Raw genomic sequence first — 24,749 nt, 5'->3', positions numbered from 1 at the left:
TGCAAGTTGATCAAAGAACATTGCTTGTCTACATTTTTATGGTCATATATAATAAATAAATACTTAGTGATATATAAATAAAAAAATCTCTTATGTTCATGTTGTCGATAGATTACCTTTGATTCAGACAACAAGCCCTGGAGAATCCTCCCATGCTGTCAATTCTCTGGAAACTCTGTGGTGAAACTTACAACTTAACAACTGCAGGTGAAGCTGAGGAAACCCAAAGTGTGGCTTGAGATTGGCTGGCCGAAGCATGGTTCCCCTGATCATGGCAATGTTCCCAGCAGAGCTGTGGCCCCTGCCTCCCGTGAGGTGGGCTCTTGTAGCGCAGCCCAGTATTGTTAAGAGTCAGTATGGACCATATTCTGCTCAGGTTAACCCAGTATGTTCTTGCGTTTCAATGTAGTGTCACAGCACAAACCCAGCGGTCCCCAAAAGCAATGCTATTTTCTTGTTAGTAAGGCACATGGCTGTAGCTCTCAAGGCTGACACCAACATGTGCAGAGAGTAGTAGCACAGAATAGCAGAACGTATTTTCTGCCTTAACATACATTGATCTGTGTGCTGAATATATTACTGTATTAATAGTTGCCCAGTTACCTTTAGAAACACAGCGACTGTATTGCTGCTCTCTCTATATTGGAGAGCAGGGCTCTTTAATAATGCACTGAAATATAGTAAAAAAATGTATATCTCTCTCTCTATATATATATATATATATATATACTCTATCCTTTCAAATGTATACCGTTTCTTTGCCAAGACTGTACTTGTCTTGTACTTTCCTTGGATGTGTGGAGGTGGGAGTTAGAGTACACTATTATTTTAATGCTGTATTTACTAACCTAGTGGAACCCTCTGAACATTGAGTCCCTAGAGGTCACCTGAACAAGAATTATACTATTCCCTGAGCCATTACTAAAGCTAAAGAAGGATTCTGAAATTAGCTTGGCCACACTAAAGTAAGCTCCTTACTTGACCAAGGTAAAACAAACTCAAATGCATGATTTGTCTGTAGTTTGATCAACTGCCACTGCTTTCATATGACAGTGGCGCCATCTGCTGATAATACAGTGAGTGGCAAGTTAGTCTTGTCTTTGTAAGCGTACAGTGGTCAGTAGTAGTCTTGGAAAACATCGCTCATTATTTACACTGTGTTGTACCTGTTTATTATAAATTCATTATCTTAGGGAAATTGATTTGGATACCCCCAAACCCCTAAAACGGGAACCGATAAACACCCCGTATATACTTCATTCTTCATGACGGCAAGATGGAAGAAGGGATTATGGCATGGGTATTTATTTATGTCATCTTACATTCCAGTTTATTTGGCAATTACTATTATTTATTGTGGTCCTCATTTATTTTATAATTTAGACACTTACATTTGTTGTTTACAATTAGGTCGAAGACCATATTAGGTCAGTGGAGTGTATGCCATAGACAAAAGAAGAGAATAAGAGGAATGTAATAGTCATGATTATAGATGCATCTTAACTCTAGACTCCAAAGTTAAGAGATAGTTAGGTATTCAAAGATGCAGAAAAGAAGTTGATGCTTGGCATCAGAAATCAGAAAAGAGTGCTGGTATTTATGTGAGATGTAAGATATGATATCAGCGATGCCAACAAAACTACGAAGCTGCTGAAGGTGTTTAGCAGGGCAATCAAGCCGACACTGCTTGCATACAACCCAGAAAACTTTCTTGCTAAGGACTCACGTGTGGGGAGGCCCTTGGTATCCCAGCTTGCTCTGGTTTGAAATAACTACAATACACTGATTTGAGGACATTCCAATCACTGGTTAAAGACTGCAGAAGAAAAGCTGGGAAAGAAAGGACAGAGTGTGTGTGCGCCTGTGTTGGTGTATACATTTCACAAACAAACAAAAGTCATCACCTTAACATAAAGCACTTGGAAAAACAACAGTACAGTACATCCACGTGATAAAAGGTTCCCGCTAGAGGTCCGAAATCTGTTCATGTTCATTTGATACTTCAAGCGCTGTGCTCCCAACGACGAGAGCGAGACACAGCTCAGCTGGGCACTGAATGCAGCGACTCTCAAAGCGCTAGCTTCCTATCTGTGTGCTCCGCTCGTCCGCTGCGCTGGTGTCGCACCTCCAGGTGTTTGCTCTGGACGCGGTCAAAGTGCTGGAGCAGCTCCGTGTAATCCACATGGGCCTGATTGGAACGCTTGATGTTGCAGGACTTTGAATCATCCCTGAAAAATGACAAGTTTTGACAAGTTACATAAAGTCATTTCAGTAACTGATTACTGATAATGCTGAAATTGAGTTGAGATGTCTTCATTGCTCAGCAGCAGAAGAGGTGTAGAGTACTTGTGGTGTGAGAGTACTTGGATGGTGTGTTATGTAGTTTAAAGGGGAACGGGTCATTGTATGTTTTAGAGGGATTGCTGTGTTTACAGGGGTTGTGGTAGTGTGATGTGCTTGGGGCTGTGGTGTGATGTAGTGGGATCATGGCCTAGTTGAGTGGGTTTAGCATACTTACACTGTCCTCATAAGGCCTAGTTGAGTGGGTTTAGCATACTTACACTGTCCTCATAAGGCCTAGTTGAGTGAGTTTAGCATACTTACACTGTCCTCATAAGGCCTAGTTGAGTGTGTTTAGCATACTTACACTGTCCTCATAAGGCCTAGTTGAGTGAGTTTAGCATACTTACACTGTCCTCATAAGGCCTAGTTGAGTGTGTTTAGCATACTTACACTGTCCTCATAAGGCCTAGTTGAGTGAGTTTAGCATACTTACACTGTCCTCATAAGGCCTAGTTGAGTGAGTTTAGCATACTTACACTGTCCTCATAAGTTCTGGGTTGGGAACACAGCGCAGTCGATGAGACAGCAGCTGGAAGGCATGGCTTTGTGGCAGCAGCATCAGAAGCCCATACAGAGCTTTGATCAGATACGGGTTATTCTGCACATCCAGGAGCTGCAAACGTAAGTCTAGAAAAGAGAGTTAGGGAGATAGAGATCTGTTAAAGTCTAGAAAAGAGAGATAGACAGATATCTGTATGAGTCTAGAAAAGAGAGTTAGGGAGACAGATATCTGTATGAGTCTAGAAAAGATAGTTAGGGAGACAGATATCTGTATGAGTCTAGAAAAGAGAGTTAGGGAGATAGACAGAGATCTGTGCTGTGCACCAACATGGACTTGGGGATGTAGAAGTGAGGCGGTACAGAGGCAGATTAAGCACTTACAGGTAAAGATTGGACTCTCAATAAGCTGCACCAGCTTGTCCACTTCCATGAGGAAATCTACTGTCACCTCCAGGTCCCCACTGAGAGACATATCTTAAGGAACCATTTCATATTTAATCCAGTTTAAAACATAATATTCACAGAAATATCTCACATATTTCACATCTCCCATCTCACTTCCCTCCTGACATAGACAAAGGCAGAGGCTTGTGCTTCACTGCAACAAGTGAATATGAACTCAAGGATACAACTTCTGGATGAGCTCATAGGCATGGCGGTAGTTTTGTGTCAGGAAGCAGAGGGACACCGTTGCCACGGGATTGTGACACCAGGATCGGTACAGACAGCAAAAGAGAGCACAACTCTCCTAAAAGACATGACATAGGAAAGGTGTAGAATATAAGAATATATTGCACTGTGCAAAAAGAGAAAAGTAGACTTTCGGATGTAACTTTTCTTCTCAACTGCACTCATGGAACATACGGGACTAAATCTCACCTGAGTGTGCAGGTCCTTGAGCTGGTTGCGCAACTGGAACAACTCTGCTGATGTGAGCAAGATGGTGTTAAGTGTCTGCACCATGGTCGAGGCAAACTTAAGGTCCTCTTCCTTCAGCAAGATATCTGCCATGGAGTGAAATATGTTCTCTGCATGCAGAAGCAGACAGAGCTGTCTGGGGGGGGGGGGGAACAATCAAAAAACAAACATTGGCACGGGATGAGAGAGCTCAGAAGATCTCCAAAGCATCATATAGGGATCTGAGAAAAGGTGCTCGTGTCTGGAGGGCGTCATCACCTGATGATGAAGGCTCCCCTGGTCTCCAGCAACTTCCTCTCCAGACTGAAGCGCTTGAGCAAGTTAATCATGAATTTAGTGAAGTAGGAGTTCATGCTGGGGGTGGAGGGGGAGGCATCAGCCATCTTGGATCCTGTGTGAGACAGAGGTTCAGCTACTTCTAATAAACAGGAGGCAGGTATTCAAATGCATGCTAAAATGCTAATTTATGGCAAACAATCCACAGCTGCTGTTCCCAGACAAACTTAAAAGAAAACACGTTGTTAAACTTTTGCATGAACGCCTCACCAACAACCAGCTGATGGCCAATATTGCTGTGCTCAGGAACATGGAGTTCTGCTTTGCTGTCAGAACTATCACACATCCCAGAGTTGTAAGTCTGTCCGGCTGGTGATGACGCAATCTCTGCAAGCACTTCCAGATCCTTCAGTATCACCTGAGGGATTAAGAGGTGCAAGGATACAGAGAGAAAACGGTTTCCCCACAAATCACATAGCATATATTCAGTGAACAGTATGTACTCCAACAATCAAATCATACCTCATCAGATTCATCAGAAAGGGTCTTCAACAGCATTGGGAATAGACTGTCTGTGTGTCTGAACATCTATGAAGAAAATGCACAGGAACTTTTACAGTGGAAGATATAAAGCATAAAGACAAGGTCACGCTAGCAAGAAAAGTGGTATATACTGTATATTGAGCACATGCAGTGAGCAACAGTAAAGTGAAGACTTTGCTCACCTTCCGTGGTGTCTTTATGTAGAGGTGGTACAACCATTTGAGCACAGCAATCCGAGTCATCATACCAGTGGACGAGTCATGCAGGTGGTGATCCAAAACCTGAACGATTCCATCCAGATCCAGAGTCACCTGCGCCCGGTCTAAACTGGGATAGTAAGATCACGTCTGACAGTGAGTAAAACACAGTCATGCTTAAACAGTTTCCCTTTTAAAACCTACTGCCCTGGGGTGCGTTTCTCAAAAGCATCGTTGTCTAACCACTGTCGCAATCTCCATGGTTCCAACTGTGGTTCAGCGGTTTAGTGTTGGATTGGAACTACTGCCCGCGACCAGTCGTTAGAAGCGTCGTTCCTGCATCAAACTCTTCTCACACTCATTAGAAGTTAGTTCTTCATTCAACAATGATTAAGTATGAGGCCGCTCCATCAGCTGCTCTAGTAAATGTGTAGAACACATGTTTACCCTCTGCGTGCTGCATTACGTCATTAACAACATAGTTGGGACTATGGTGGTATGCAAGAAGGAAGTGGCGTTTTGCAATATAGCTCCTACAGTTGGGAGAAACAGCCGTGAGTAGGTCGGTGTTTCAGCCAACAGTACAGCGTACCACCATGGTTCAGCAGGGACTTCCATTGGTCTATTGTCCTCCTGGTCTTTTCAGTCATGCATACATCTATAAGTGTCAAGGTATGCAAATGCTACTGCAAACTAACTGCAATAATAGGTGCCATATCTGTTAATAATGCCAAAGTCTCCAGTCTGTGAGTATGTATATAATATCTGGCTCTTAAATCCATACTGGGAGTTGGGTTTGGAAGTAAAGGGGTATTAAAGGGACCAACAAGGTGTACAAAAGGGAAGGAAGAGAGAGAGTATTGTTTATGTATTGTTTATGATATGTTCTCTGTGGATATGTGCACTTACACCGCTGGGGCGAAGAAGCAGATTTTGCTGAGACCAATGGACTCCTGAGAGGCATTGAGAGAGTCTGGGAAAAAAAGACTCATAATTAATATCAGCTCTAGGATAGGGCAGTGGGCTAAAGACTCATGATTAATATCAGCTCTAGTATAGGGCAGTGGGCAGAATCTGATAACATACATGCCTGCTTCCATTTCAAGCATTCTACTGTGATAGCTAAGTTTCTAAGCTCTAATAAAGATGTACAAGTTGTGCAAGATAAACAACAACCCCACGTTACACGAAAGAAAGACAAATAAAGGCAGAAAGAGGTGTTGGAGTACTCTAAACAGTTTCATACAACAATGTCACAAATTGCTTTGTTGAATCCGGTCCTCCACTGGAGATGATGACCTTTTCCCCAAGCCAGCCCTCTTACGTTTCCTTCTGTTACTCACCATTGAGATCCTCTTGAGACTTGGGCGGGCTGTCTTGTTGAGGAGGAGTTGTTTGTGATCCAGTTTCCTCTTCATCTTCATCATCCTCAGGGGTGACAAGCTTCATTAGACTACTATTACATGCACTGGCAGCTTCTTTAGTGCCTGAACAGTATGGATTAAGGACAGAAATACAGGAGGAAGGTAGTGTTGGATTTCCCTGTGCCTTGCATTAACTGTTGCTACAGGTATTGTACACTATATTGTTCTCTCTCCCATATATATATAGTATATATATATATATATGTATATGTATACACACACAGACACACACAGACACACACACACACACACACACGCACACGCACACGCACACGCACACACGCACACGCGCACGCACACGCACGGGGGGGGGGATGTACAACGGTAAACGGTTTGTTGAACAATTCAGTACACCCCCTACTATTCGGAATATGGAAAACAGAATATTGTGATGTGTCATTTTCCTAAAATTTCCAAAACGTGCTTATTGCGTTGATGTGTTTGTTTTTTTCAGACTACATGCGCGTTCTGGACAGCAACAGCTTACTATGTATTGGATTGGGAGATGGTGAGCTACGTGTTGCATCCCCTGTATGAGTCATAAAAGTGCACACTTAGCCCAAGAATTAATGAATGCTTATTTTTACATTTAATATGGTTTAAAGAGCTTAAAAATATGGTTCAAAGAGCTTTACTTTACAAGATCACAGTGTAATATAAAGTAAAATACTGATAAATAATATAAAAATGTTCTGCCTCTCACTGACTTCCTGTTAGCTCCATGGCTAACCAACACAATACTAAGTTACTTCTTAATAATGGACCCCAACCCAAACATGAGATGGTAAAATGTGGAAATAAATGTGTGTGGGAACTCTAGAAAGTGAGGTGGGAACGACTACAGCAACAAATGCCTTTGAAATGACTAAACCAACCTAAGCATCTATTGAAGGCAGGGCTCTAAGGAGGTTTTGACTATGGAAGAAAAATGCAGAGGTTAGGGATGGGTCTTGGAAGAAAGAAATGGTAGGCGTAGCATGTTTTTGACGATTGTTTTGACGTTTTTCAAGATTTCAAAGAGTTGTCCCCTGACTTTGAAGTCTCCTAATGGCTGAAGTCATTCCCTGGAAGACTACACACACTTAAACTTAACATTCTCCCTCCTCCCCTTTTCAGTAAATTACGGTTTGCTCAACTCCCACGGCCACGCCTACTATTTACAAAGCACGTTCAGAAACTCTTTGAACATTCGGCCCATTCGCAATGGTGGAACACATTCACACAAGGATACTTTTCTTGCGGTCGTCATAGGAGAGGCCGGGCAGCACAGCAGTCAGAATCCCTGAGGAGTAGGGCAGCATCACACGACCAGCCAGCTGGATGAACTCCCTCATCCACGTCATGGCCGTCAGCTGGATTAAGTCATTTGCTGGGAAAGATCAGCAGGGCAATCGGTTAGTTTGTACTTTATGACAAAATGTGCACCTCAAGCAGCCGTCTTATTTTCTTTCACATAGGTGAATCAAGGGCATTTTCTGTTCATTTAAGGGAGTACACACTAAGCATGTTTGTACACAAATGATTGATCCACTGGAATACATTGAAATTACATGTACAAGGTGCTTAACAAATCCAACATTTATACATAGAAATAGCTAGACCGGAGTATGAATCAATTTATAATCATTTCTATACAAACTTTAACGTGTCAGGAAAATGTGATCCATATATTGCCATTTTTTTTATGAAATACTACTAACAGTGATTCCACTTACTGAGCTTGGACTCATCAGACACCTGACAGTGGATGACCAGAATGTTAGCCATCTCTGCAAACTTCACACTAGATGGTGTCTTTTTGATTTCCTTGAGAAACTCCCCCAAGACCACTTCACACCTGAAAAATAAGGAATAGTCCTTGTTTTGTTTTACCAAGCACCAGAGTTGGGTCTACTAAAGGAGACAGAGAGTGAAAGAGAGACAAAAAGAGACAGAGAGAGAGAGAGAGACAGGTCCTGAATGAATGAATAGAAACACCAGAAAGTAACGCAGACCAATTGTCCTGTGTGTTACATAGGAGTTTACGCTATATCAGGCTTGTCCAGACTCACTTCACTCATGAGATCAACTGAGGATATTTCATACAGGCTTGTCCAGACTCACTCATGAGATCAACTGAGGATATTTCATACAGGCTTGTCCAGACTCACTTCACTCATGAGATCAACTGAGGTAGTACCACCACCCCTGCACGTTGTGTATGGATTAACCAAACACGTGGGAGAGGATTTTGGTGCAGGCCAGTGACACAGCTACTTAACATTCCTCAAGTATAACTATGTACATACTTACCTATGATAATGTTTATTTTTTTAAATACACACAATAAGACTCCAACAACAATAAAATAAAACAATATATTATAATTATATAATTATTTTCAGCAATATTCTGTAATAAAAGCAATGAAATAGTATTCTCTTTTTTATCGTTGATAAAAACGTGAAGGAAACAAAGACGGAATGCAAAGAGAATGGAGGAGTCACGGACAGACATATATGAGGAATGAGATGTGTCACGCAAGGCTACTTTTAAAGGAACATGGCACCACAACAAACCTAACAAGAAAGGGCCGACCACCAAAACTCACAAACCAGGCATTGATCAGAGAAATAACAAAGATTGATTGGTATGATTATTTGCTTATGACACTGAGTTTTGGCTGCAGTGGGCGGGCCCCAACCATAGCACAAGGAAGAGAAGCTCAAATGAGCCCCAACCAATAGCACAAGGAATAAGTAGCTCAAATGAAAAGTTAGCATGGCAACAAGTAACACAAGCAGTTCACTGATCAGCCAGCCCAGCCTATTTAATGTGCAACAACAAGTATCCTACTATATGGTTTTCTGTTGCTTTGCGTCACAATCAACCGCAACTCAGTTCAGACTACACATCTGGAGTCGCCAATAGGTTCACACAATTTGACAACTACTGGGAAGTGCTCTTGTGGGCGACTTTTGAACGCTATTGTTGTTTCTTAGGTATTGTGAAGTATCAGTATGAGGCTTGTACCCTGTTGTGTTACAATAACCCTAGTTTAGGCTGGTTCAGTATTACTTGTATGTGACGTTGAGAGGAAAAGCACAAGGAATGTAATATGTTGTCCTGTGTAGAACTGAAATTACTTTTTTCTTCCTTGGCCAACACCACCCACTGAAATGGTATAATGACAATACACACAGCGTCTCTCTTGTAGTATTCCCTAAATAACTGACCTTTAATCTTATGATGATTTTACAATCATTCCAGATTGGGGAAATGCATCACAGAAGTCCCCACAATTGGTTTTACACAGAAAAGGGGTTGTTTTAAATGGATTTTAAAAGTACTTTCTACACTGTTTTATTTTCTATGGTAAAATGCTAGCTCAAGGTGTTGAGTGTGGTTGCAACTGTGGAAACTGGACTTGGTTTGGGGATAAATGCACATAAAATATTAAACGTATCAGTACAGGATTAAAAAAAAAAAACAGAATGAAAAGAAGAAAAGTAAACTGGTTCTCACGTCCGTCTAATCTCCTTGCTACTGTCTCCCAAAATCTGAAAGAGCCCATCCAGAATTTCTGGCAGGTAGTCTATAAGGTTGATGTCAGGGACTGATTCCAACACCAAGATCTAAAAGGCAGTGGTACAGAGAAAAGCAGGTCTGAGTTTGCATATATTAATTATATTATATATATATTAATGTTGCCTACACTTGAAACTGTAAACATGACATATGCACAATTACTCCAAGAACTGTTTAAAAACCATACAGAAGCTGATTGCAAAATGTATTTCTTAACTTGTTTGGCAATATCATGTTGAGCAATCTTAATAATGATTGGTTTGTCATGTCACAAAATCTGACTGTGTATTTGGTGTGGGATCCAAAAATGTTCAATATTATCAATTGCATACAAATAAAAACATAAAAACGGTCTTACCCAAGAAATGATAAACTGCCGAGCATATTGGTTGTTTGAATAGATACGCTCACGGAGCAATGGAACGAATGCCACCAGGTCAAACTTATTACTTTCTGTGACAATGTCCTGCAAGAACACATACCAATGTTAATCAGGAGTTACAAACACATGCTCTACCTGAGTAACTTCTGTAACTTATCGTAAGTTTGAGTGATCCAATAATTTTGCGTATGAGTACATCAACAGCCCTGTCTTACCTTTAACAGTCTATCAAGGAGCTCAGAGCCACTTTTCACATTAGGATCAGGATCTGCCGCAAGCTGGGGAAGAGAGACAAAACATTGGCTCTCTGTAGGAGAATAAAAAGTATGCATACTGCTTTCATAGCACTATTTTTTCAGCTCCATTTTATATCAGTATATCACCTTCATCATACATCCTTCAAAGTAGCAATCACTATATGCACAATTGAAGATGAATGTGTGGAATAAGGACCCAAAGTGTGGTTTACCTTACTCAGCCCATCAAAAAGGACATTGAAATGAGGCAACACTGCGCCTCTGGCCACCTTCACGATGTTATATAGGGCCTCGCAAGCGTAGTATCGTAATCGGCTATCAGAGTCATTGAAGCAGGTTAGCACAGGTTCAATGAGCTCTTTCAGATACAGGCCAGAATCCTGAAAAATACAATAAACAAACAAGTCACACTCTAGCTGTGTCTACAGTTTGATATCTGGGGCAAACTGGTCATGCTTTAGGGGACTGTATAGAACAGTTCAACATTCCAAAGCACGCCTGTCTGCATACAATGAGTGGATGTCTGTGAATAGCACAAGTGAAAAGTCATGCCATAGGGGCTTACCCTACTTCCTGACCCTTGCATTCTTACAAACTCTTTGTGGCCTACTTTTCTGTTGCATGTGCATTCAGCAAGATTCCTCGTCCAAATATCTTGGCATCAGTGCAGGGAGAGTCTATGCTAAGTGTATCAGAATTAATACATCAGGATCAAAGTCTGACATCTAGTTCATATATGATTGATGGGGCAGGGTCTTTCAAAAATGTCAGGAAAGATTTCTAAAAGTTTAAAGGCAGGAGACATTCGTTTGGTTTAACACAATGACAAAGTAGGTCGATTCCACATTTTTCTCTTACCTTGCCAAGAGCAATTGAGCAAGCTGCCAAGCCAATAAGCCCACCTTTGCGACTGTGGGGATGTTGGGAAAGGGCAAACTCTGATGCCAGGATCTGAATAACATGTCTGATTTGGGTGGAGTTATTTTGGGCCACAAATTCACGTACAAGTCTGTATTGAAAGACAGGCATTCATGTATTACTTCTACATCAGCAAATGTAAACACACTTAACAAGAGAACGGGACGACAAGGTGATAGACTCTTCTAGTCAAAAACACGTAGAATGTGAACACTTCTATTGAAATGAATCGAACTGTCACAACTTCCTGGTGATTCTGACAAGAACACCATCAAACTCATTCTGCTAAACACAACTAAAGAACTTGTTTTTTGATCATTAGGACGATAACTGCATAGCTCACTATTAAACCTTACAGATCACCTGATGCGTCAGATGACAAGTCACCATACTTTGTGCATGGCATTAGCCTATATCACTCAAGTAATCTTAGTGAAATACACTGGTTATCGATACTAAAACATAAAAAACAGTAGGTTTTCGGGAAGTGAAACTGGAATTTGGAAACGAGTTATGATATAAATGTTCTTCTATGAACATCGGCACTTACTTCTCAATTTCTAGTGCGGCGACTTTCCTCTTCTCGTACAATTTATCATTCAGAGCTCGCACAATGTTTGGGGTCAAAGGCGAAAAGTCCTTCTCAGTATTCATATTCTTTACTATAAATCAAGCGATCAACTAAAAATAACGCGTACACAAAACACAATATTTTCAGTTGATCTCTTCCAACCTTGCCACAGATAAAAAAAAAAAAGCAGCTAATATTTACACGTAACAATGTAGCCCCGATGAAGGCTACAGGGTCTCACAAGCTACAACACATCATGAGCTACCAAAGAGAACAGTTAGTCGTCTTCCACTGGCAGCAGCGGTTGTCCTCTTGCTTCAAACGACTAAATGAGGCGTTTAACCGTGTCTCCAAATTAAACACTATGCCTGTCTGTGGGCGTACAACAAAATCAAATATATATTCTCCATAACCTGATAAATGTCAAGCTGATGTGTACGTTAACGTAAACGTCGATTCTCTGACGAACCGAAAGATAGCTAACGTTACAGGGTAACTTGACATTAGCGACCCTCGAGATGAACAATAATAAACGAATATCGAAGACTTGTTATTTCTCTAGCTATATAACAGTGATCACTAGTCAGCGACTAGTCACATTTCCATTTGTGACGATCATGACAGAGGTTTCTTCAAGATGAGCTTATTCGTGTAGGTCTTGTACTCTCTATGGTGCTATGGTGTAGCCATATTTCCCGGCTCACATGACTTTCTGCACTTTTCCAGGCTGATAAGTCAAACTCCGATCAAGATGTGCCCTGCCTATCGAGCCCCTACTGCAGGCAATCGATGTTTCCTTTAACCAACCAGAGTTTACATAGGCGACAACTTGTGAGGTCTGGGTGGGGGTACTTTTACTGGCTGTTGAGCTCAAATAACAACCTTTTGCCAGAATCGCGGACTTTGCCTTTACATGAAACTATGATTGGTTGTGGATCAAATCTATTCAGGAGTTTATGAATTGGTAGAATTAAAAAAAAAATGTTTAATTAGATTGATAGCTTAATCACACAAAACACACAATGAGGTAGGTTAAAAAAAAACATTATTTTGAATTTAGTATTTGCAAAGAGAAGGATGTTGCACAAGCTGTTTAACACAGTGGACAACACTTCATATCCCTCCATGGCCTACTGGCGGAGAGCAGAGTAGCCTACTTTCATTTGGAAGTTTCTTCCGTTCCGATGTGATAAGGAACATTACAGGAAGTCATTTCCCCCCCCCCTGTTCTTCCTCAAGAAGTAGAGTCTGCTCTGTCCCTTTTTGTAGACAGCTTCAGTGTTAGATTTCCACTCCCGGGTATCTGTAGCGCCTCCACCTCTTCTTCCAAGATGTGCAACTTCCCAGATAGCAAAAGCTTGGAGCACTACTGGGGACAGAGCTGGCCGTCCGATGGCCCACCGTTTTGTTACTTGCTTTCAAAACATTTTGTCTTTATTAATTTGTACTTCTTCATTAATCTTCACCATACCTTAACATTTTTATAGATGTTACCTGTGTGTAATTGACCAAGGCATTTTTCACCTTGAGAGCCTTCTAGTGTCATGAACCTCTTTTTAGCGGCTGATATTTTTCATAGACATTTTATGTTATTTTCTTAAAACCCACACGATTAAACTGAAGATGATGATGATGGCCCAAGAGCGGGTCAGAAGTGGCAGACCACCAGAAGGCTGCCGACCAAAATCCACCAGTGGACCAATATATGCTTGCTATCTGGGTTAGTCCTAAATCATCCTATAAATCCACAACCATCTTCATCTTGGCCACATTCAAGAGCAGGTGACTGTTCCACGCCACAAAGTGGTCCACCAGTTCCCTGTACCGTCTCCTGACCACTGCGGACACACCCTACAACTGCACATTTCTGCAGACGACAGGACAGGAGTATCGGCTGGATTGGGTTAAAGGCACTGGACTGGAGATGGCATCTTCAACTCCAATTTATGGGCGATAGACAAACTGTAAGGAGCCCAGAATGGTGTTCACCTGAGGTCTAAGATGGGCCAAAATCAGTCTCTCCAGGACTTTTTTAATGATGTTAGATGTTAGGGCAAGAAGTCTAGTCGAGGGCAAATGAGAGGCAGACTTCTTTGCTACCAGAACAAGACAGGATGTCTTCCACAGCACCTGGACCTTGTCCTGGCTCAGGCTAAGGTGCTGAATACCACACTGGTCCGAGCAGGCCAATGGGGCTGATACCATCTGGACTCTTAAGACGAGCATGAAGTCTGGACACCTGAAATGTCAAAATGCTTTGACTCGACAACTGTGATGGAGTCAACTGGAATCCAAATGGCGGCACTCCTATTAGGCTAGACTACTTTTCATAGGCCTAGTTTGTTGCATCAGTCTATGAGGACATACCGCCTATGAAATCATACGCTATTTTAAAATGTGTTTGACTTTTAATGCAAGACAAGCATGTTAGGCACGACCATACCATTTTCACACTTCAACACAGTATTGTTGACAAGAACTGGTTGGCCTAACACCACAAAATGTTAGACATAAATGTATGTATCTGTATTTTCTTGTATACATTTAAGCTAAAGCCTGCTAAACTGGAATTCGTGTTTTTGAATGAATAGGCCCAGTGGCGGCGCCAGACATTTTTTTCAGCAGGTGCTATGGGAGAGCTCGGCGTTTTAGTGAGGGTGCTATGAAATGAGGATGATAGCCTATGTGTCACATGGTTCTCTACTACAACAACTTTACATGTTTGCTCTCTGAAGCGTCTTTGGGGTCCATGAAAAGCGCTAAACAAACCGATTGTATTATTATTATCATTATGTAGGCTTCTTCCGACAGGCGCGCACATCTGCGACGGTCACTGACAAAATGCATACAGCATGTTATAGAGTCTGCAATCCCAAATAGCTAACTTACTTTAAAACACTTGTGGTAGTGAGGATTAAAGTTGGGCGACAAGTGACCACTACCATGTCAGATGGAGTGAAATTAATCTGGGAATAGCAGATAGAATTAACTAAAACAGTCAAAGTCAGAAATGCATTATATTATTTCAGTTCACAATCATCAGTAATCACATAGAACCTTATGCATACCTAGCACAAAGGCAGACTGCTTGTCTTAGGCTAAAGAGTCTCTTAAGGCGGCTCCAAAAAAATCAAAAAAAGAGGAAAAATGCAAAAAGTTAAAATCTTTGGCAAAAAAGGGCATCTTCGTTGCTAATCAACCGAAACAAGTCTTCAGCGACACAGGGCAATCAATGCATGCAACAAATCAGGCAGCTTTCATTAATGTTACACAGCTAACAATACCTTAGTTGCATTGTACTCCAACCACGCAAACTGTCCCAACCAGCTTTTACAAAAACTCCTTTGTTGGACTCCAAACATGCAAGGTGGATATTTCTGGAGTTTTGGTCTTCTCGGACCATCCTGAGCGTTCATGCTAATGTCACTGATGCTGCTAGCACCATGGTTAGCACCCTTAGTAGTGGTGGAGGGTTGACCTCCTTGACCACAACGTTCCTCTCCTTAAAAATCCACACCAGATACCCCTGGCATTTCTTCTTCTTCTACGTCACTCTTGTTTCTTAATCGTTCTTCCAAACATGGACATTTAGGTGGCAAAAACCGATGCATTGTTGATATTCACTTGAAACTACCACGCACTAGCTCGCTTTCTCCTTCAACCGTCCGGTAACGTCAACATTCAAGCGTGCGACGCGAAAATTGGGTCAAAGGTTATGACAGAATGATTGCTGTGTCTAAAACAATCTGTTCATTTCAATCTGTTATTATTTTCTTTTGTGAGTTAAATATTATTATCACACAATAAATAACGCAGAATGAAATTAAATAACAATAATAAATCAACCATTATATTCTTGGGGGTGCTATGGCTAATCCAGGGGGTGCTATGGCTAATCCAGGGGGAGCTAGAGCACCCCCTAGCCCCCCCCCCCCCTTGCGCCGCCCCTGAATAGGCCTATTAGATTAGCATAACTAATTCGTTTCTGTAACCCATATAAGGACACTAACAGGTGTTCCTCATTTAGTGCAATCAAGTGGCCAACGTTAAATCGCGTTCACAATTTCGATAGCCTGCAACTTTTGGCGTTCCAAATTTGGAGCAACGAAATTCGGAAAAAATATAAACATAGCTTTACTTCTAGTCTATTACATTACTAGACACTACCATGCTTCGTCCTGGACCAAAGGTATGCTCACACCTCAATGCGCATTATGTTAATACTTTTGTTAGGCTTCAAAACAGTTAAATCAATTAACAGTCTTCTTTTGCATTCACAGCCGACTTTAGGCTTGATGGTGATTTCCGTCTGTCTATTTGCTGGTGTCGCTGGTGAGCAGTCAAGGCCTTTATCACACTTGTCTATTGCAGTATTCTGGTAAGAATGCACTAACTAGTGAATTTGTTGTAGGACTATGCAACGTTAAGAAATGCTCTAATAGCAGCAACTGTATTCTATCTCCTGATGGACGGACTTGTAAGTGCGCCATGAGATATTATGGAGATCTTTGTGACAAAGGTAGGTAATGCGTGACTATGAGGACGCCGGTCAGTTTTAAAAACTTGTAGCCCATGCGATCCTACTGTTCTATACCCCCATTCAGTTGCTTTGATGAACGTACTGTGCGGGAATAACTTCATTACCATCTCAATCATCGAGGACTTTTTCAAGTATTACAAAGTGCCAGTGGAATCTCTGCACTTGGCAAACCGGAGTTGCAGAGCACATAAGGAAGTGATCTCTGATGTTCCCTACTACATGGTGCAAACGTCCAAAGACCGATATGCAGCCTGTGGAGGCAAACCTCTGGAGGTGAGTGACTTATTCCCTAAAGGATCCAGTCCTGAAGGCTGGTGTTGTGTATTCGTTACAGCTGCGGTTTATAGGTCCCACCTGTATTTTATTGGGTCATGCTAGTTCACATTTTTCTTCCTCCAACAGAAAAATATCACACACATTGCATATTCCCTAACACTGGTGTCCGAACCAAATGTACGTAAGAATATCATCAGAGATCCAACTGTGAAGATTGAATACACATGTGTGTATCCCTATATACGAGCAGTCAGTCTACCCGTTCCCGTTAATCCCTTCTCCAGGTAATGTTTCACATTATTATTTAGATTATTATTAGAATTCATTTCTCCCAAATAAAGTGTAGGTCTTAACTAAATGAGTGTTGCATGCCCTTTTTCAGTGAGAGAGTCGTGCGGGTTGATGAGTTGGATGCAAGGGTTGAGATGACCCTGTTTAAAGACCACACCTATATGGATGCCTTCACCAGCGCTCCAATGATTCATCTCGGGAACAGGGTGTATGTTCAGTTGTCTGTCACAGAGCCCAAGGATTTCTTCCTTTTGAATGTGAAGGAGTGCTGGGCTTCGCAGTCACCAGCGCACAATGAAACAGGCGTGACTCATACATTACTTCTGAAGGGGTTAGTTCACCTATTTAAACATGTCAATGTTTCATAGTTTAGCCAGATGTACATTTAAATTTGTATCCTTTCCTTGAATCTAAACCTGAACCTATTATGTAAACTTGTTCTTAACCAGGTGTGCGGATGATGAGACGGTAATATTTGAAAATGGGACTATGAGTGAAATTGGTGGAAATGGCAAGAGTTCCATGATCCGCTTCTCCTTCAGTATGTTCCGCTTTGCAGATGAGCCAAGACTTCTCTACATCCACTGCAAAGTGCACCTGTGTGCCCCAGATGAGCCTGAACCATGCATACCAGTAAGTTCTTTGCTCATGTCCAAGTTTTGAGGATACTTTCGGCAGACCAATATGGATGTTAATGGTATAGTCTAGTATCTGGGTGTTAATGGTATAGTCTAGTATCCAGCAAAGTAGGCAAACAAAAAACGCACTTCTAAACAGAAGTTGACCTTGAACCATGATTCAGCCAAAATTTGTTTTTACAGGTGTGTAGTCTGTGGGTTCTAACTTGACACTGGGATGACTACCACAAAAGTATTACTTTATTAATAGCAGTTCTGATACTTCTGTTTCTTGTGACTGGTATATGAATGTGTTTGGTCCCTTGTCCACTCTTTCAGGAATGTAACGAGCAAACCAGACAGCTTACCAAACGAGCAGCTGTAACAGTGGACCCAACCCAAGGACTTCTAACTTACGGTCCAATTAAAATTGACATCACAGAAACTACTAAACCTAGTATGTGTATATGGTACTTTGTATTCTAAAAGCTTTTAAATCTATAGAGATCTCCCCTCCAACCTGTTATTTGAATTTGCACAGAATTACTGGCCAGGTTATGTTTACGTATGCATTTATAAGTGTGGTATTTCTTGTTTATTTATCCTTTCCAGAGCTGTTGCTTATGCTGATGCTTCCTGTGGGTACAGTCTGGGTCCTGGGTTTGTTTCTTCTCATCCTCATCACCTTTGCCAAGGCTGGAACCAGAAGATTGCCTTCCTTTTCAACTATTTAGATGACTCAAATAAAAAAAAAATTGTATTTTACTTTGGCTGTGTCATTTTTCAGTCTGTAGGTGATGGGCATGTAGAGCGAGACCTGTTTAAGATTGACAATTAGCATGCAGTATACTTGAATCACTAAATGGCAGTGGTTACTTTTTGTGTGTGTGTGAATTCCTGTCGTTATTAATATAATTAATATTCACAGTTGTGACATCAGCCTAATAATAAAGACGGGGTTGTTCTATGCGATGGACACAGTGACAGTAAGGGGGAGTGGTGTTGAGTTAGGCCTAGTATGTAAAGCGGGTGGGGCAGCAGCCTAGCTTGAGAGAGTGGGCTACACGGGAAATAATCTCATAGAACTCTCGCCCGGACGCCATCCAAAACATCTCGTGAAAAGTTATGCAGAATTTAGCCTATTTAGTTCCGTACCAGCCACAACAGATGCGTTTGAGCTCAGATTTTTTACTGGAAAGGTCAAATGCGTGCTAATATATGTGGAAGAGGTAGCCTGCGACGTGATTTTGATGCGTACGAGCAATAGGCTACATTCAACTGACAGACGGTACGAAACTTGATCAAAGTTTCAACTATTGGTCGTTCGGCTGTAAATTTGCCACATTAATGACTAATACTGTGAAGCTGGGATTTATCGAAGTTTGAGTGGCGTTTCAGCTCCGCTTTCTCGGTGAATAATCGCGAATGTAAGAGAATCTTTGTTTATTAGTTATTGAGTATGCTGCCATGAGGGTGGTCTAGCGTATCTCTTAGCCACTTTGCTTTGTGTTGTCTGTCCGTCCAGTTTTTTTTGACGGTCTACGCTATTCTGCAGACTGGTGAAGAATCGGGGTGCAATGTTAGACCGATGCGGACGCTTTTCTCCTGGATTATTCAAATGGATTATTTTCCCTTTGTGGTTGTCACTTATTAGTAACTTCGAGGCATTTGCTCAAGATGACTCCTTCAACGCGGAGGTAATCCTCTACAATTATTTAGACTGCATTGTTTTGAGTTACGAATTCTCATTCCAGGTGTTTCTACTTTTTGGCCCCGTTTGTTGACAGTTTATTGTTCCAGTGTAAGCTATCAAGATAGCCTCATGATTAGGGTAGGATATCATTTTTCGTGCGGAGGGTTCTGTAAAAAAAAAAACTATTTGACTTAATATGAGTAACGTATGCCATTTCAATGCGATGAAAACAGTCACATTCAAATGTGGGACGTGCCAAATATCTGACACACATCAAGCTCTCTCTACTGTAGTCCGAGCCCTTGATGTCCTTCCCAGTGACTCCTCTGGTCTCCTCCCTCAATCTTACAGTAATGTTGTTTCCTTCTCACAATCTCAGTCCTGGCTACGGAAGTATGGCTACTTGTCCGAGGCTAGCCAGCAGATGTCCACCATGCAGTCTGCACAGATCCTCTTGAATGCCGTCAGTGAAATGCAGCGTTTTTATGGCCTGGAGGTTACTGGAGTGATGGACCAGACTACCCTTAAGTATGGATGCCCTTCATTCTGTCATCCTGTTTACAATTATAAGAGCATGTCCTGTAGACATTCAAACAGGGTATTGATTAATTTAAGAGCTGTGAAGGTTAATGACCAACTAATATGCATTAAACACAAAGCTTTTAATCAATTTGATACATTATCTTTGTTTTTATACAAGTAGCTCAGATACAAGACTTAGTGTGTGACACAGACAGCTGTTAATATTTCTAATCTAAAGTGCTATACCACTTTAGTGCTATGAAGAGGCCTCGTTGTGGTGTGCGCGATCGTTTTGTGCAGCCAGATGGAGCAAACGTGAGAAGAAAGCGCTTCGTACTCACTGGCCAAAAATGGGATAAGGATAAATTAACTTACAGGTACATTTCCTACTTTTTTACCCATCATTCCTATGTAGTTTGTTATAATCCCATGAATGTACTGTTTGGCCAATCTGTATGCAGATATTATGTTTTCTGAATGTTAACATAATGATTATTTACCAATAACTTTTATACAACAGATGGATTTTGTCTCCTTTTTATGCTCTTCAGTCTTCTTAACCACACACCCAAAATTGGAAAGCAGAGGTCATTTGAGGCAATTCGTAAGGCTTTTAAGGTGTGGGAAAGGGTGATACCACTTCATTTTGACGAGATCCCTCACCAGGATATAAAAAATGGCAGCCAAGGAGAGCCAGACATATTGGTGCTGTTTGCCTCAGGATTCCATGGTGATATGTCTCTCTTTGATGGAGAGGGAGGGTCCCTTGCTCACGCCTTCTACCCAGGCCCAGGTATGGGTGGAGACACACACTTTGACCTAGATGAGCCCTGGACCCTTGGTAACCACAATGAGCAAGGTGACTACATTTCAAGATCATTCAACAGGCAATGTATGTTCCAATGATGAATATTGTCCTGTATGTTGTACTTATCTTTGTGAGTCAGTCACAGGAACTATAATTGGGAACCTCTTCCCCTGGTATTTGTCTTTATTCTGTGAAGTCAGAGGAAAAAAGTATTTTGTCACACCACTGTTTGTTTGTATCCAGGTGTTGATCTTTTTCTGGTGGCGGTCCATGAGCTAGGTCATGCTCTCGGTCTGGAACATTCTAATAACCCCTCAGCCATCATGGCTCCTTTCTATCAGTGGATGAAGACAGATGAGTTTTCTCTCCATGAGGATGATCTGGATGGAATTCATGAAATTTATGGTGCATTTCTTCTTCAATAATTGCATATAGTTTTTTTTGGTCTTGTGCCATCTGGCCTGTCACTGTTAATATTAGGTACAAAACTTGTAAGATGAGCTGTGAATGTACGTGAATGTGAATGTAGGTGAATGTGAATATGAATATGAATGTAGGTGAATGTGAATATGAGTACGTGAATATGAATGTAGGTGAATGTGAGTGAATATGAATGTACAATGTCTTGAAGGACATCCAGTGCATGACCCGACCCTGGCCATCCCTACTCCATCATATGACTTGGACCCAGACATCATCTCTACTGTTGCTGACCGCATCACCCCAAAACCCAGACCAAGACCTACCAGACCCTGGGTCCCGCCTGCAGCTCCCACTAGAAGGACCTACCGACCGCGTCCAACAGAGCGGTCTGGTGGAGCACCCCCCAATATCTGCGATGGGAACTTTGACACAGTTACTATGCTGCGGGGCGAGATGTTTGTTTTTAAGGTAAATCAAGTCTTCCAACACAAAGCACTTCATCTTCAGTATTAACGAGCATTTTAAGTTCATTTTTTTTTCAGTTATTGCTATAGCCCCTGTGTTGCTTGGCGAAATCTGATTTCTGCTGTCTTAATGTCTATCTCAACAGGGTCGCTGGTTCTGGAGGGTCCGAAGAAACAAGGTTCAGGACAATTACCCAATGCCTATTTCACTCTTTTGGACGGGTCTGCCAGATAACATCGATGCCGCCTATGAACGTCATGATGGAAAATTTGTCTTTTTCAAAGGTCTTACATGCATTTAAATACTCTGTGTGATTCCTTTCTTTGCATTTTTCGATACTGCAGTTTTGACTTAACCTACCACAAACCCACTTGGTTTTGCAAGTACTGAGCATGCAAAACTGTGCTATGTCTTTAAGCTGTCTGTTTATCCGATTGAAATTCTTTTTGCCAAATTATGTCACTAGTAAAACACTCTGAAATGTTAATGTGGAAAAACAGCCTCTTAGTGTTCAGCACCTGGCACATCTGCTCAACGGGTGATTGCGTCATCCACTACACCAGATGCTGACTGCTCTGCTTGCAGTTTGAGTCACATGAATCAGAAAGTGGCCTACATTTGAAAAGTTAGCTGCATTTTATGCTGGAATGGCTCAAAATGTGTTTGTAATACGTAGTTACTGTCATGTTTCATGTTATTCATGTTGAGGTGACGTCTGTGTACCTGTTTGATATTGCAGGGAGTCAGTACTGGGTGTTTCGAGAGGCTGATGTGGAGCCAGGGTATCCACAGGAGCTCTTTCGGTATGGCAAGGATATTCCCACTGACAGAATTGACACAGCCATTTGGTGGGAGCCAGCAGGCCACACATATTTCTTCAGAGGAGATCAGTACGTATGCAGTCCATCCTTTGAAGCTCTGATGTAACGCTCTGATGTAACGCTCTGATGTACTGTATGTGGCCATAAGGGCCACCAGGAGAAGGTCTCCAAAGTACATGACGGTCATTTTGTGCCCCTCAGGTATTGGCGCTTCAAGGAAGAAACCCGCACTGTAGACACAGGCTACCCTAAACCAGTGAGCGTATGGAATGGTGTTCCTGCTTTCATCAAAGGAGCCTTTCTCAGTGAAGATGGAGGTGCGTCAGAGAGTGTGAAGTCTCCCCCTACGGGGAAAATAAATAAGAAAGATGAGGAGATTTAACCAAAAAAGTATTCTAGCTCCAACAGTTACCTTCACTTTGTTTTACCCATAATTGTAAAAGCAAAACAAGGACATAAAATGGTAACTGCATCTGGCACATAAAAACTGCAGAACCCCACAATTGTATGGTTTTGGTGTACATACACACTCATTATTAATCTCTTCTACTTTCAATACAGCATACACTTACTTCTACAAAGGCACTGAATACTGGAGACTTGACAACGTGAAGCTGAGAGTGGACACAGGATACCCCAGATCTATTGTCAACGACTTCATGGGCTGCACGGTGGATTGGAGCCCAGATACGGACACAGAGACAGACCAGAAAAAGACCGAATCAAACCCAGATGGGGGCGCACGTGCCGATGAAGATCCCACAGTCAAGGGAGATCCAAATCACGATGATAGAGAGGAGAAGGATGAAGACAATAAGGAGATAGATGTTGTAGTGAAGGTCAACGAGGGGGATGATCATGTCATAACCCTAGTTCTGATAACTGTCCCCTTGGTCCTTATCCTGTGCATCCTGGGCGTTATCTATGTCATCATCACCACTCTTCAGAACAAGGAGACTCCAAAGCTGCTGGTTCACTGCAAACGATCCCTGCAGGACTGGGTTTGATCTCCTTTGTAGAGCAGTTGATCTAAACCTCTTTCATCCTAACATACAGCACTGCACTCACCAACACGCCTCACACTCGTGTCACTCAACACACTCAAATCAACACATGCATAGAGGTTTCACAGCAGTATGGCTCCTGCCCCTTCTCTGACCATGGTGCTTAACCCTTTCTTAGATATGGTAAAAGAGACTATTTGCACTTTTATGTACTTGAGTGTATATGTTCAGGGGATGTTCGTGTTGTGGTCATCTGCTCTCAAGGTATACCTGTGTGTCCCTCCTCCACTGAGCTTAGGCTCACCTGCCTTGAACTGAAAGAATGTCATGCCTGTTATGATGAGCCTTACACCACTATATGTACCCATATGTCTTTAAAAGTTGGTCGTCATAAGTTCACTGAAGACCAAAGGTACAGGCAAAGAATGTGTAGTTGCCTGCACATATTCAAGAGGGTTTTTTAGTTTCTGTCTGCAGAAACACTGGCCTGGCTAATGCAACACAGATGTTGCTGATTTAGGAGTTTGCAGGCTGGGGATTTTTTGACTGTCAGTATTTCCTTAGTCTGTCTTTAACAGTCACTGCCAAGGAGGAAGGGGGTGGGTGGGTGGGGGGCGGGCGGGGTAGGGCTCCACTGGCACCAGGCCATGTGACCTACATTAGTGAGCCCCACCACTATTTATGGGCTCTTTTTCTTTCAGAGGTCTGCCTGAAAAACTTTTTTCCTGTGGGATTTTGGTTGATTTCCCTTCCCCTCCTTGTTTCGCTGTAGGCACGCTCAGTGTGGACTCGTTGTTTATACATCTGATTCCCTGTCTGGGTGTGCCATTGTTCATGATCTGTGGTGCTTGAAGTGTTTGAAATGATTGGAAAGTCGAGAAACATGTACCTAATTTTTAACTCTTGACAATTCGCCAGGCTTCCCTGCTGTTTGTTCTGGCTTGTATCTGTTTTTGCCTTTGCACCTTGTGTGGTGACTGCCTTATTAGCTTTCCTCTCTGTTTGTTTGAAATAACAAAGTTTTTGAAGTTTAAAAGTTTTTGAAAGGTTTTTTGAAAATGTTTCTTTAATACTTTAACATTGTTTTCTTGTTGCTAAAAGAATCATGCAGGACATGTATGGCTTTTGCACAGATACATGTATCAATTTGTTGCTTCTTCGTAATAAACACAGCGGTTAGAGTCTGGACTGTTTTGTACACAAATGTTTTCGATGCTCTCCTTGCAGAGAATGGTTGAAGTGGGCATCTGTGAGGAATGCGACAGATCTATTCAGTGTTAGGCAAAACATATTTTTACTAAAAGTTACATCTTTTGCTAAATGTTTCTTCTTATATGTTGGAATTTTTGAAAATATAACTATGAGGATATGGACAACCCAGCCAGCTGAATA

At 41.8% G+C, this 24,749-nt stretch overlaps 3 protein-coding genes across 3 annotated transcripts; 2 read left to right on the top strand and 1 right to left on the bottom strand.

Moving 5' to 3' along the window:
- Positions 1-1,289: 1,289 nt before the first annotated feature.
- vac14 (vac14 homolog (S. cerevisiae)) lies at positions 1,290-12,628 on the bottom strand. Its single transcript, XM_031564228.2, has 19 exons — positions 11,877-12,628; positions 11,267-11,417; positions 10,621-10,788; positions 10,367-10,429; positions 10,128-10,235; positions 9,707-9,816; positions 7,918-8,039; positions 7,434-7,571; positions 6,122-6,265; positions 5,688-5,751; positions 4,764-4,908; positions 4,561-4,626; positions 4,309-4,456; positions 4,021-4,153; positions 3,724-3,898; positions 3,474-3,592; positions 3,226-3,305; positions 2,820-2,970; positions 1,290-2,228 (listed from the first exon to the last, which is right to left on the bottom strand). The coding sequence occupies exons 1-19, from the start codon at positions 11,978-11,980 to the stop codon at positions 2,069-2,071; spliced, it is 2,349 nt and encodes a 782-aa protein (XP_031420088.1). The 5' UTR covers positions 11,981-12,628; the 3' UTR covers positions 1,290-2,068.
- Positions 12,629-16,298: 3,670 nt separating this feature from the next.
- Positions 16,299-18,386, top strand: zpd (zona pellucida glycoprotein d). The gene is made up of 7 exons (XM_031564235.2): positions 16,299-16,416; positions 16,502-16,710; positions 16,840-16,997; positions 17,096-17,335; positions 17,454-17,637; positions 17,961-18,078; positions 18,234-18,386. The coding sequence occupies exons 1-7, from the start codon at positions 16,386-16,388 to the stop codon at positions 18,353-18,355; spliced, it is 1,062 nt and encodes a 353-aa protein (XP_031420095.1). The 5' UTR covers positions 16,299-16,385; the 3' UTR covers positions 18,356-18,386.
- Positions 18,387-18,622: 236 nt separating this feature from the next.
- Positions 18,623-24,543, top strand: mmp15a (matrix metallopeptidase 15a). The gene is made up of 10 exons (XM_012822283.3): positions 18,623-19,318; positions 19,694-19,842; positions 20,091-20,213; positions 20,388-20,695; positions 20,888-21,049; positions 21,276-21,535; positions 21,678-21,816; positions 22,272-22,422; positions 22,555-22,670; positions 22,915-24,543. Exons 1-10 carry the CDS (start codon positions 19,199-19,201, stop codon positions 23,358-23,360), a joined length of 1,974 nt encoding a protein of 657 aa, XP_012677737.2. The 5' UTR covers positions 18,623-19,198; the 3' UTR covers positions 23,361-24,543.
- The last annotated feature ends 206 nt before the right edge of the window (positions 24,544-24,749 follow it).

This window comes from Clupea harengus, chromosome 3, assembly GCF_900700415.2.
Source record: "Clupea harengus chromosome 3, Ch_v2.0.2, whole genome shotgun sequence".
NCBI classification, from domain to species: domain Eukaryota; kingdom Metazoa; phylum Chordata; class Actinopteri; order Clupeiformes; family Clupeidae; genus Clupea; species Clupea harengus.
Note: the sequence above shows the minus strand (reverse complement) of the source record. Positions and strands in the feature narration are given on the sequence as shown.

What these genes read in the sequence shown, in the direction of transcription:
- vac14 (XM_031564228.2), bottom strand. Translation starts at nt 11,980, where the DNA reads ATGAATACTGAGAAGGACTTTTCGCCTTTGACCCCAAACATTGTGCGA. An exon ending in TCAAGGACCTGCACACTCAG is followed by an intron (nt 3,593 to 3,723) that starts GTGAGATTTAGT and finishes CATGTCTTTTAG; the next exon opens with GAGAGTTGTGCTCTCTTTTG. An exon ending in TATGAGCTCATCCAGAAGTT is followed by an intron (nt 3,306 to 3,473) that starts GTATCCTTGAGT and finishes TATGTCTCTCAG; the next exon opens with TGGGGACCTGGAGGTGACAG.
- zpd (XM_031564235.2), top strand. Translation starts at nt 16,386, where the DNA reads ATGAGATATTATGGAGATCTTTGTGACAAAG. An exon ending in TGGAGATCTTTGTGACAAAG is followed by an intron (nt 16,417 to 16,501) that starts GTAGGTAATGCG and finishes ACCCCCATTCAG; the next exon opens with TTGCTTTGATGAACGTACTG. An exon ending in CCCGTTAATCCCTTCTCCAG is followed by an intron (nt 16,998 to 17,095) that starts GTAATGTTTCAC and finishes GCCCTTTTTCAG; the next exon opens with TGAGAGAGTCGTGCGGGTTG.
- mmp15a (XM_012822283.3), top strand. Translation starts at nt 19,199, where the DNA reads ATGTTAGACCGATGCGGACGCTTTTCTCCTGGATTATTCAAATGGATT. An exon ending in TGGTAACCACAATGAGCAAG is followed by an intron (nt 20,696 to 20,887) that starts GTGACTACATTT and finishes GTTTGTATCCAG; the next exon opens with GTGTTGATCTTTTTCTGGTG. An exon ending in AAAATTTGTCTTTTTCAAAG is followed by an intron (nt 21,817 to 22,271) that starts GTCTTACATGCA and finishes TTGATATTGCAG; the next exon opens with GGAGTCAGTACTGGGTGTTT.